The sequence below is a fragment of the Barbus barbus genome, assembly GCF_936440315.1.
Source record: "Barbus barbus genome assembly, chromosome: 11".
Taxonomy (NCBI): Eukaryota; Metazoa; Chordata; class Actinopteri; order Cypriniformes; family Cyprinidae; genus Barbus; species Barbus barbus.
The window spans coordinates 32,858,992-32,871,905 of NC_136739.1; the positions used below are offsets into that span (position 1 = coordinate 32,858,992).

At 35.1% G+C, this 12,914-nt stretch overlaps 1 protein-coding gene across 1 annotated transcript in view; it reads right to left on the reverse strand.

Annotated features, from left to right (window-relative positions):
- Window positions 1–12,914, reverse strand: part of LOC306877469 (E3 ubiquitin-protein ligase SH3RF3-like) — a gene marked incomplete at both ends in the record, with an annotated part of 104,334 nt that overhangs the window by 28,601 nt on the left and 62,819 nt on the right. The window contains 2 exons of the mRNA XM_079429235.1: window positions 964–1,059; window positions 3,825–4,100. Coding sequence (XP_079285361.1) covers window positions 964–1,059; window positions 3,825–4,100 — 372 coding nt within the window. The remainder of the gene's footprint in view (window positions 1–963; window positions 1,060–3,824; window positions 4,101–12,914) is intronic.

The window sequence follows — 12,914 nt, forward strand, 5'->3', positions numbered from 1 at the left end:
CTCTTTTTCAGCTTCATAATCTTCATGCATTTTCTTTATTTTTTTCTTCTCTTGATTGATGAGTGATCAAGCTCCAGTCATTTCCCAGCATTCCCTGCAGTGAAGCTCCACGCCACACTTTACAGCGCAATAAAACACCAGTGAGAAGTTACTAGATTAGATCAAGCCAAGCAGCTCGATTACATCATTTACATCATTAAAACTCGAGCGTGATTGAGCCTTATCCCAGCGTGAGACACAAGGACAGACTTTAAATGAGGTGAAGAGGAGAAAAAAGATAAACATAATTTATTTTCCCATTTTCATCTGGTGATCGCGGGGGCAGAGGAGACCTGAGTTCCTGCACTCGGCATGTGCTAATCAATCTGACAGAAATCCATCAATTATGAGCCAAATGAGCAAAATTCAGTCAATGAGTCACATTTCTACAAACCTGATGAAGAAACACACTCATCCTGATCTTGGATGAACTGAGGGTGAGGATATTTTCAGCACATTTTCATTTTTTGGTGCAGTATTCCTTTAATGCGTTGAAAATAATATTTTAAAATATTTATCTTTTTAAGTGGATTTCTCATCATAATGTTATTTTTTAAATGTGCATCACACAGATAATGTATTTCTCAAACGTAAATGTTTAATTCATGATAAATATCCCTAACCTGCTAAAGGACATCAGAAGAACATCTCTCTTCTGCAGTCACGTTCATAAAATCAATACACTTTACCCATAATGCATCACTCACAGCGCTCGGAATTGACACACCTGCTTCTCACCGTCTCCAACCTGCACAAGTGGCTCATTGTTGTATTTAATAATGAATTATCTGTAAGCGCTTCAATCTTGAAACTCTAAAGCAGCCGATATAAATGCAGCAGTCTAGTGTGTTTCTTCAGTTTTATTATATGTAAAGAAAAGCCTTTAACAGACACACACACACACACACACTCAAGCGCACTTACCTCCACGTATAAAATAGGAAAAATCCCAATCTTATCTCCCAGCATGCCTTCTGCCCAGTTATCGTCCACTCTTCGTATGACGGTGAGAATTTCGTCCTAAAAGAGAAGAAACACACAGTAAATACATGCACTTTCACAGTGCTTTACAGTGCTTTAGTTTGGACCTAGGAATTGATAAAAGTCCTAAAAACCTTGATCTATGCGGTTTCTCCGATTTGTGTGGGTGCAGCAATTCAGTGAGATGGGATGGTGCGAGATTATGAAGTGCTTTAAAAACCAACATTAAAATGTTGTATTCCTGGCCGCTGCATTTTAAACCAATTGCAATCGCTCCATATAAGACTGATTTATCCCATAGCACAGCAAATTGCAATAGTCTAACTTAGATGTAACAAATGCATGAATTACTTTTGTCTGTGTTGAAAGGAGAGTTTTAACTTTAGCAGAGCAGAGGTGAAAGAAACTTGGCTTGACCACACTATTTATCTGTTTGTCAAACTTTAGACTGGAGTCAAATAAAACACCCAGGTTCTTTACACATGGAGTAATCCACTGGGCAAGATAACCAAGATAATTTACCTTCAATAAATGTGAGGAAATTATTCATAAACCATAATTTAAGTTCTTGAATGCATGCATACAACTTTGCTAAAGCATTTTTAACACCAGGTTTAAATGAAAGACACAACTGTGTGTCATCGGTATATAAGTGAAAGGAAATTTCATATTTCTTAAAAGTTGAACCCAGTGGCAGCATGTAAATCATAAATAGAGTCGGGGCAAGAATCGAACCCTGAGGAACACCACAAGTCAAAGGAGCACTGGAAGACGTATATTGTCCTGTACGCACAGAACATTTTTAGTTCATTAAAAGGCTCTGGAACCAATTTAAAACAGTCCCTCTCAGACCAACACAGTTTTTTAAGTGAGAGTAATACATTGTGATCAACCAAATCAAAAGCTGAGCTGAGGTCTAGTAAGATCAAAGCAATAGCTGATTTTACTGAGGGCTGATTCTGTGCTGTGTAATTTCCCAAAACCAGATTGAAAGATTTCATAGATTTGGTTGGATCTTAAAAAAACTTGAAGCTGAGCTAGCACAACTTTTGCCAAAATTTTGGACATAAAAGGTCAATTAGAAATTGTCAATGAGAAAAAAATCGGTGGCGTTATTAAAGCACATTTCAGACTATAAGGGACTATTCTGGTTCTTAGACTCAGATTAACAGAAGTTAATATATCAGAACCAACAATGTTTACAACCTGCCTTACAAAGCGTAACCTCTAATAACTTATAAAATGTCTTATAACTTGAAATTGCAAGTTTAAATCTCACAATTCTGACTTTTTTCATTGAATTCCATTACATTTCTTTGAGTTTACATCTTGCAATTCAGTTGTTTTTTGCAATGAAAATAAAAAATAAAAAAGGTCATTGTGATTTCAGCTGTAAAACAGCTCTACAGAATTAAGACAATAATGTCATTATTCAGATCAATTCAGTTTAATAATAACATTAATGTTGTAAAATTCATAAAATGTTAACTGAAAAAATAAACAAAAAAACTACAATTATTTAAGCTATAGTTGCTAATGCAAAATTGAGTTAAACTTTAGATTAATTGAAACTATTTTGTTTAAATTAATGTACTAAACAATTAAAACTGAAATAAAAATGTATAAACTATGTAGAAAAATGACAAAAGCACAACAAAATAACTACAATGAAAAAGAAAATGGAAACTATAGAAGTAAAAACTGATGAATAAATGTATAATAGTATTTCAATGATATTAGAATAACCCTGATCAGCTCCACAAAAGAAAATAGTGTTATTATTCAGATCAATTCTGTTAAATTTTGATTCATCTCACAGTTGAATTCAGAAACCAACTGACTGACAGTGACTCTGAACATGAATCTGAACCTCAGCATCTGTAAGGCATTAATATATGTATCTTTATGAATGTGCCTGGGTTTATAATGATCATACCGAAGCCAAAGCAACTGGCCTTAAACAAAGAACTCATTTGAATCGATTCACATCAAGCTTCAGTTCACCGAGAGTCAAACCAGACTCAATCAAGTGTCTATTAACGAGTGTTTTAGCATGCAGCTCGTCTGTCTCTCATCCGCCTGTCCTTCTCCTCTGTGAAAGGACTTTCTTGTCTGTGTTTCCAGGACTCATCTTTCCGGTTCCTGCGTCTGGAGGACAGAGGCCGCTTGTGCAGTAATGCATTCAGACGTCTGAACGCTGCAGCTGCGCGACTCGCAGACGATGTGAGGAACATACAGAGCACAGAATCAAAGATTCACAGACATGGAGAGTTCACACAGAATCAGCATTCTGCCATTAGTTACTCTCCCTCGTGTCGTTCAAACCTGCATGACTGACTTTCTTCTGTGGGAACAATGTTGTTGTTTTTATGTCCATACCATAAAAGTCAATGGGGACTGAAGTATGGACAGGTGACATGACCCCTTGAATCTTATGGATCCTATAATTAAATTGATCAAAAGTGCCAGTAAAGACATTTCTAATGCTACAAAAGATTTATATTTCAAATAAATGCTTTTCTTTTGAACTTTCTATTCATCTGTGAATCCTGAAAAATAAAATGTGTCACAGTTTCCACAAAAATATTGTGCAGCACAACTGTGTTCAACATTGATAATAATCAGAAATGTTTGTTGAGCAGTAAATCAGTATATTAGAATGATTTCTGAAGATCATGTGACACTGAATCACAGAAATAAATTATTTTAAAACATTTTTACTGTATTTTTGATCAAATAAAGGCAGCCCTGGTGAGCAGAAGAGACTTCAGTCTTAGCCTGGAATCAGATGGTGCAGTTTGTACCTTAGTGAAGGTCAGACAGTCTTTGTCCTGGTCTTTGTCTTTGACCTCGAAGTCGTAGAGCGCTTTCCCCTGCGGCGGCGTCTGGGACAGCGGCCGGATGCACTGGATGTAACTGGCTGGAAGGAATCCGTGGCTGCCGTTTAGCTCGCCGTGGAACCAGTTCTCGTCCACCTTCCGCCGCAGGATGATGATATCGCCTTTGCTGAACTTCAGGTCGCCCGGTTCTTTGCCCTCGTAGCTATAAAGCGCTTTTCCACACGGCAGCTGAGGAACGTTCTGGAAGATGCAAAGACAAAGACAAGAGACTGCAGTCAGAAACTCTGTTTTTTTCACCCTTTGACAAACATAAGAAGTTCTTAGATCTAGTGCAGGGTTATCGTTAACAAAAAACCATTACAAAATCTCATTAATTAAAATAATGTAAAATATTAAAAACCTCAGTTAGTTTCCAGGGAAAACATTTCTTATTTTCGTTAAGTTTATAACGAAACTAGTTTAGAACTGTCAATTTTTTCAACCATGCCTCAGTCACACACAGAATATCCAAGTTATTGGTAGTAAAAAGTCATTTAAAATAAATGATTTGTTGGCTAGCAATCTAGCGTTAACGAGAGACATCCTCGTTGGAGCTGGTTTGCTCGTCGTCGAAGGTTCATGGCCCAAGGGCCGAAGGAGAGACGCATCCACGCCGCCTCTTCGAAGACGGGGTGTCCAGTAACGGAGAACCTGGGGCTCGTCAGCTGAGCCTACCACAGGTACCAGCCAAGTACGCACAGCATCCAGAGAGCGTCGAGATACATAGCAGCAATCTACTTTAAGTCCCGGCCATACACTCAGCCGCCATCTTGGGTCAACCTCGTTATGTTCACAACATCGTAACTTTTTTTTTTTCACTACAAGTTAAAAAATTCTGTTTATTAATTTCTGTTCAGTTCACTCGAAAGTTCATCTGAGCCAATTTTGGGAAGAATTGAAGAATTTAATTTTGAAGGAGTAGTAGCGAAAAGACCAGATGTGATCAGCATGAAGAGGGTAATCAGGTGTACTAAGTTTAATTTTTCTAGAATTAGGGGTTCAGGAGTTATTACCATTTCAATGTTGAATTTTTTAACTGGTGGTGGCGCTATAGAGTTGGTTCTAGAGACCCCAAAGTTGGTCAGATCACTATTCATGGGCATCACTACAAGTGTGCCAAATTTCATAATTTTACTATGTTCCCTTCATAGGGCTACCATAGACTCCCATGGGCCAAAAATAATAATAATAATAATAAAACATAAAGATACAATAGGGGCTACAGCCCAAAATGGCCCCTAAAAATGACAGCAACAACAAAATATAAAAATATAAATTATATTTATAAAAAATATAAAATACAAAAATATCTAACAATATAAATATGAAGAAAAATATAAGTTCAAAATATAAACAAAATGATAATAGTATCACATCTAAAAACTAAAACAACAAACGTAACAGAAAAATAAAATGAATAAAAATAACAAAAATGCACAAGAAAATGACAAACTTTATAATATATAATATAATGTATAAAATAATATAGATAAAATATAATATTAAAATATATAAAATATAAATATTATATATGTATATATGTGTCAAACCTCACAGATCTCTAGCATCATCTGTACTGCCGACTCAAACACAGACTGTTGAAACAGTTTTAAATGATTAATCAAACAAACACAAACACTAAACCCCTGAAAGTCTCTCTGAGTTCAGCAGAGACCTGATGCAACGCTGGGAAAGATCTGAGGAGCTCATGATGGAGACCTACACTAGTCCTGATTATGAGCCATGATTCCCTGCACAGATTGAGACACTTTTACAGTGATTTTACCACGGTTAAGAGGGTTGAAGACACTGTACTTCACATCATGCCCAAAAACAGCCCTTAACCTGGTAAAATCAGTGTAAAACCTGACTTGAGTGGCTACACACATGAGTCAAACACTAACAGTAAATGATGGCTTTATGTCAATTATGTATGAACAGCCATGTTACAAACATAAACACATGTATTTCAGATACGGATGTTGAAACATTCATTCATCAGGGTTTATCGTACTGGGTTTTTATGACAGTTCAATAGATTAATATCAAGTAACTTCCATTTCAGCAACAATAATTCCAATTACTTTGTCTATTTTTGCTCCATCAATCAAACTTGTTCCAAATTTTTTGAATGAATCGCTTGAATGAATGACAGTCCCTTGATTTTTTCTTTAATTAATCAGCTTTTTAAACAAAACAGTTCAGTGAATGATTCAATGACTCACTCATAAAACCATTCACTTGATTCATTTCTGAATAAATCATCAGGTTTGAATGAATGATACAATAATTCAAGCGTAAAACAATCATTTGATTAATTCTTTAATGCATCAATGTTTTCTACTAATCAGTTCACTGAACAATACAATGACTGAATCATAAAAACAATTGCTTTATTAATTTCTGAATAAATTGTCAGTTTAAAATGAATCATTTGAATAAACGCTTCAATGACTCCCTCATTAAACCAGTCACTTGATTCGTTCTTTAATGAATCAGCTAAGTTCAGTGAATGATTCAATGACTCACTCAAAAAAGAGTCACTTGATTTTTTTCTGAATAAATAATTGGGTTTGAACGAATCCCAGGGCTTGTCAGTTTTCATATATATATACATACTCATACATATTTACATATTTTTTAGACAACCTGCTCGATGTAGATTAATACAGCTCTTTCTCAAACACTAATATGACTGTAATTTCATTGTTCATGTTTTCATGTTTTAATGACTGACTGCACCTGTAAAGAACAATTACAGTCCTTAATGAATGTGTGTAATGAATTCACATACTGAGCCGCTTCCATGCAATGATGAGCTCTTGATATGGACAAATATGAAGCCGTGTGATCATCAGTGTAATATTTAGATGAAATATGATTCATGTTCAGTCAGGCGGGTAGTTGTGCAAACAAATGATTATGATGCTGAAGAAACTGTGCAAACACGATGATGATTGTATTTTAGATTCTGTTCTATTCTAGTGATGGTTTAGTCCTCTGGTCAGGAAACTAGTTAGTAGTCAGATGAGTGGAACACACTGGAGACGTCATGTCAGAATTTTAAACATTAATAACGAGGAAAAAATGAATGTTTAATCAAGCAGAAATAGGTAATCTGTTTGAAGTAATATAGAAATGTTCAGGTCAGAAGAAAAACAAACTGGCATGAGACGATCTTCATACAAAACATGTTTTATCTTCACTAGTACAGTCATTTATAACTCATACTGTGTGTGGGACGAATTCAATAATGAGACAGTAAACTGGGTTTGAATGCATGGATTTATTTCATTATGAATAATATTAGTTTAATAAGCCCACCAACAGTCACCGCTGAAAACAAAGACACAATTACATGTGAACTAAAGCTCTGAATGAACATCAAGCGACTCTCGACTGCGACGCGAGACCATGTTCAGTAAGTTTTAATGAAATCTGACTCTCGGAGGGCTTTTCTTTACTCAAGCGGCCCGGAACGCCACATCCAGACGGGATTAACCACACACCAGCTTCTCAAAGAAATGAAGACAGCTTATTCCATTCAACACAATCACTTTACAGGCTTATTTGAGCTCCGCAGCATCACTGGAAGCGTTTTAACGGCTTCATGAGCATGATTTACTGTGACTTAAACCACAGATCACTGCGGATGAGCTTTAATGCATTATTATATGTCAGAGAAACTCCTAATTAATCAGAGACTCTAATGTACTGTTTATACTGTATGCACTGGACTAACAGGGGTTCAATTCCCAGGCATAATATAATTTTTTTACATAATATATGTGTGTGTACTGTGTATATTTATGTATATGTACATACACACACATGCATGGATATATATATATATGAAAATTACACAAACAAAATAAAGTGATATATATATATATATATATATAGGGTAAACGTTTCTATTAAGCTCACCAAAATCTACATCTGGAAATTTTTAGTGCACAAGATATTGGTTTCAGTACAAAAAGTTATGTTAAAATAAAATATTAATCTCTCACACAAAAATATTAAATTTTATTTTAATGCAATATTTTTACACGAACATCATTAAACACAAGTAGTTTAGAGGACTGTAATTGTTCTTTACAGGTGCAGTCAGTCATTAAAACGTGAAATGCATGAGAACATAACTTTAATGCAACAGAAGAGGCTTTGGATAAAACTGAACACAATGCAACTTTAAAAGTCAAGAATGTATCAATTGACACTCAAATTAGTGTCTTGTCCATTCAAACCATAAAGTGCATCCAAAAATGTTTATTCATTCATTATTTAACAGCATATAAACAATAGCGATTACACTACTGGTCAAAGGTTTTTGCAGCTTAATATTAATAAAAAAAAAGAAAAAAGAAATTAAGACTTTTATTCATCAAAGATGCATTAAATTGATCAAAAGTGCCAGTAAAGACATTTATAATGTTACAAAAGATTTCTATTTCAAATAAATGCTATTGTTTTGAACTTTCTATTCATCTGTGAATCCTGAAAAATAAAATATATCACAGTTTCCACAAAAATATTGAGCAGCACAACTGTGTTCAACATTGATAATAATCAGAAATGTTTGTTGAGCAGTAAATCAGTATATTATTATGATTTCTGAAGATCATGTGACACTGAAGACTGGAGTAATGATGCTGAAAATACAGCTGCAGATCACAGAAATACATTACAGTTTAACACATATTCACATAGAAAACAGATATTTTACATTGCAATAATATTTCACAATTTTTACCGTATTTTTAATCAAATAAATGCAGCCTTGGTGAACAGAAGATAATTCTTTCAGGAACATTAAAAAACAACTTTGCTCCACACTTTTGATTGGTAGTGAATATAAATTTCTACTTTGTAAATTACAATATAGATCTTATTGTAAACACATTCATCAGTGCAAATGTTTTAATTGTTTGTAGTGTTTACTAAGAATTAATAAAAACAGCTACACAAAACACACTTCTGTCATCAGAACACACTCACTACCCATTAAACCTCATTAAACCACACTCACAAGCAGCTTTTAAATACTATATAGGTGGTGTCGTTCACACAAACACTAATCACCATCATGGCGACACACATGAAACTGAAATAATGCAATAAACATTAATTTAACATGAGATGTAACATGCAACCCTAGTGTACGCAACTGATTAGAAAAAACTAAGAAACATAGTTATTTCAACAAAAAAACATCAAATTTGAAATGTAATCAGTGTCCTGACACACACATACAGCACACGCAACAGCTCTGAGAACAGATCCTTGTGTTTGGATGAGTGTCTGATGTGGGCGACTGACTGAGCGTGTGTGTGTGTGTGTGTGTGTGTGTGTGTGTGTGTGTGTGTGTGAGTGTGTGAGCAGATGAAGAGAATCCTTCAGAGATGCATGAATTGAGCGTTGGAGTCATTTGCTGCAGCTCCATTTCTCTCTGTTGGACTCGTGCCAGAAAACAACCTACACTACACTACAAACTCACTCACACACACACGTTCAATGATCCAAAACACCATACCAACACACATAAAGCCTCTATAACTCTCCTCACACATGCTATTAACAAGTGCATCACAATAAATCTGCAAACAGGCCTGAAATGAAGCCATAAAGCTATAATCTTTGAGTCATCGTCACCTGACTGACAACCAGATTCACTTAAATCATGACCAGAACTGGGCAAAACACACAGGAAAATCAACTGGAATTTGAACTGAAATTGACAGCAAGAGGAATTTACTGAATTGAAAGTTTAAATAAATAAATAAATATATAAAAACTGAAGTCTGCCACTTTGAATTCACAAAATAAAAATAATAAAAAAACGAATAAACAAACAAAGAACTAATATATATATAATTTATATTAGTGCTGTCAAACTATTAATCATGATTAATCACATCCAAAATAAAGGTTTTGTTTATAATATATGTGTGTGTACTGTGTATATTTATGTATATGTACATACACACACATGCATGGATATATATATATATATTTTTTTTTATTATGTTTATATATAACAAATATTTATATATAATATCAATTATATGAATATAAATAAATACATGTAAATATTTTCAAAACATATACTGTCTGTGTGTGTTTTATATATACATAATAAATATACACATTATACACATTATGTAAAAAAAAACAATCACGATTAATCATTTGACAGCACTAATACATATACATATAACATTTATTATTATATAAAACATTATATATTAAAACAATTTTTAAGTAAATACAAATGTATATAGGTGGCATTCCAATAATCTATCTTCTGTCAAATCATTAAACTTGAAGGCATCTCAATTTATTTTAATTGAAATTCATTTTAATTCTACTTCATTACATTTAAAGTTTAAGTTATTAGAACATAAAATAAAAATATAATATAAAAAAAAAATATGAAAAAATGTAAAAATTTTATTTTAAATGACAAAAACATTTCAATTAAGATATACATCATTAAATAAAAAAAAGTGCTTAATGGGTACATTTCTGTGTTCTTTAAGCACACCCCTGTTCCCATTAAGCTCACATCAAGTTTTATTAAAAATATATATATAGCCAGTCTGCAGATTTGAGTCGACAGAATCCATAGAAAATCAATTAACTTAATTTAGAGTAACAGCCATCAGTTAATATTTAAAGTCTGTTTCTGAAGTATTTATATAGATGTTCAGTGTGGAAGAGCTTCAAGAGAGCACACTGAGATTAACTGAAGCAGCAGCAATTTTTAATATATTTCATGTAATATTTATTAAAATTACAGGATTTTGCCAAATAAATAGTCTAGATCATCTATTAAGTTCATACATATTTCAATATGAACAACTATTATCACAATAATATCTATGAAATTATCCTTTTTCTTATTGATGTCACACTGAAGCTGTGATTTTTATAGTAGTGCACCCTTTAAGCTCACCTTAAAATAATATAAAATCTTTCAATATTACAGCACTGTAAAACCACAGACCAGCAATAAACTGTCAATGTATAATATTATGGATGTAAAAGTACAAGCCAGTAATGCCTGTGCAGTATTATATTAGCATAGCACACAATCTTATCCAGCTAGTCAGCTAACTGTGTTCTGTAGCATCTGTTGCTAAAACTATATTTTGGATCTAATGGAATTATTTCCCTCATCCAAGTTCCAGGTTATAATATGCAAAAGTCTGAACATTAATCTCTTAATTTTACAATAAGTGGTGAAACTTACCCAAAATAAAGACTTAAACATCTAAAAAACACACATGTAAGGGGCTCCTCTTTTGGTGAGAGTGTTTAGACCGCTTCAGACGGAGAGAACACATGGAGACTCATATCTCAGCGTGTGATGATCTGATCGACTTCACATGATAGGAGGTATATAGTAACAAACATATCAATTGGTTAAGACATCAAGTAGGATAATAAATTATTATTGATTTAAATATAATCTGATCTCAAAAATGGAAGTGTGCTTAATAGGTACGTTTACCCTACATATATATATATATACACAGGTGCAATTAAAATTAGAATATGGTGAAAAAGTTAATTTTTTCTTGTAACTTATTTCAAAAAGATTAAGTGAGCATGTGTGTGTGTGTGTATAAGTGAGAACGTGTGTGCGTGAGTGTGTTTGAGTGAGAGAGTGTATAAGTACATGTGTGTGAGTGTGTATAAGAGAGTGTGTGTGTGTGTGTGTGTGTGAGAGAGAGAGAGAGAGACAGAGAGAGAGAGAGAGAGAGAGTATATAAACGCATGCGTGTAAGTGCGTATAAGAGTGTGCGTGTGTGTGTGTGTGTGTGTGTGTGCTTGTGTGATCTTGAGTGTGTGTGATCTTGTGTGTGTGTGTGTGTGTGTGTGCTTGTGTGATCTTGAGTGTGTGTGATCTTGTGTGTGTGTGTGTGTGTGTGTGAGCGTGATCTTATGTGTGTGTGTGTGCTTGCGTGATCTTGAATGTGTGTGTGTGTGTGTGCTTGTGTGATCTTGAATGTGTGTGTGTGTGTGTGTGTGTGCTTGTGTGATCTTGAATGTGTGTGTGTGTGTGTGTGTGTGCTTGTGTGATCTTGAGTGTGTGTGATCTTGTGTGTGTGTGTGTGTGTGTGTGCTTGTGTGATCTTGAGTGTGTGTGATCTTGTGTGTGTGTGTGTGTGTGTGTGAGCGTGATCTTATGTGTGTGTGTGTGCTTGCGTGATCTTGAATGTGTGTGTGTGTGTGTGCTTGTGTGATCTTGAATGTGTGTGTGTGTGTGTGTGCTTGTGTGATCTTGAATGTGTGTGTGTGTGTGTGTGTGTGCTTGTGTGATCTTGAGTGTGTGTGTGATCTTGAGAGTGTGTGTGTGTGTGTGGGTGTGATCTTGAGTGTGTGTGTGTGTGTGTGTGTGTGCTTGCGTGATCTTGAGTGTGTGTGTATGTGTGTGTGCTTGTGTGATCTTGAGTGTGTGTGTGATCTTGAGAGTGTGTGTGTGTGGGTGTGATCTTGAGTGTGTGTGTGTGTGTGTGCTTACGTGATCTTGAGTGTGTGTGTGTGTGTGTGTGTGTGTGTGTGCGTGCGTGCATGATCTTGTGTGTGTGTGTGTGCGCGTGTATGCATGAACTTGAGTGTGTGTGTGTGTGTGTGTGTGTGTGCGTGATCTTGTGTGTGTGCGCGCGTGTGCTTGTGTGATCTTGAGTGTGTGTGTGTGTGTGTGTGTGTGTGCGTGCTTGTGTAATCTTGAGTGTGTGTGTGCGCGTGTGTGTGTGCATGCATGATCTTGAGTGTGTGTGTGTGTGTGTGTGTGCGTGCTTGTGTAATCTTGAGTGTGTGTGTGTGTGTGTGTGTGTGTGTGTGTGCGCGTGCGTGCGTGATCTTGAGTGTGTGTGTGATCTTGAGTGTGAGTGTGTGTGTGTGTGTGTGAAGCTCATCCAATCACCTGTAGATCGAATCATTACTGCACCGCATGCCATCATGTGATGCTGCTGCTGCCGTGGCAACACAGACTAAAGGCCACAG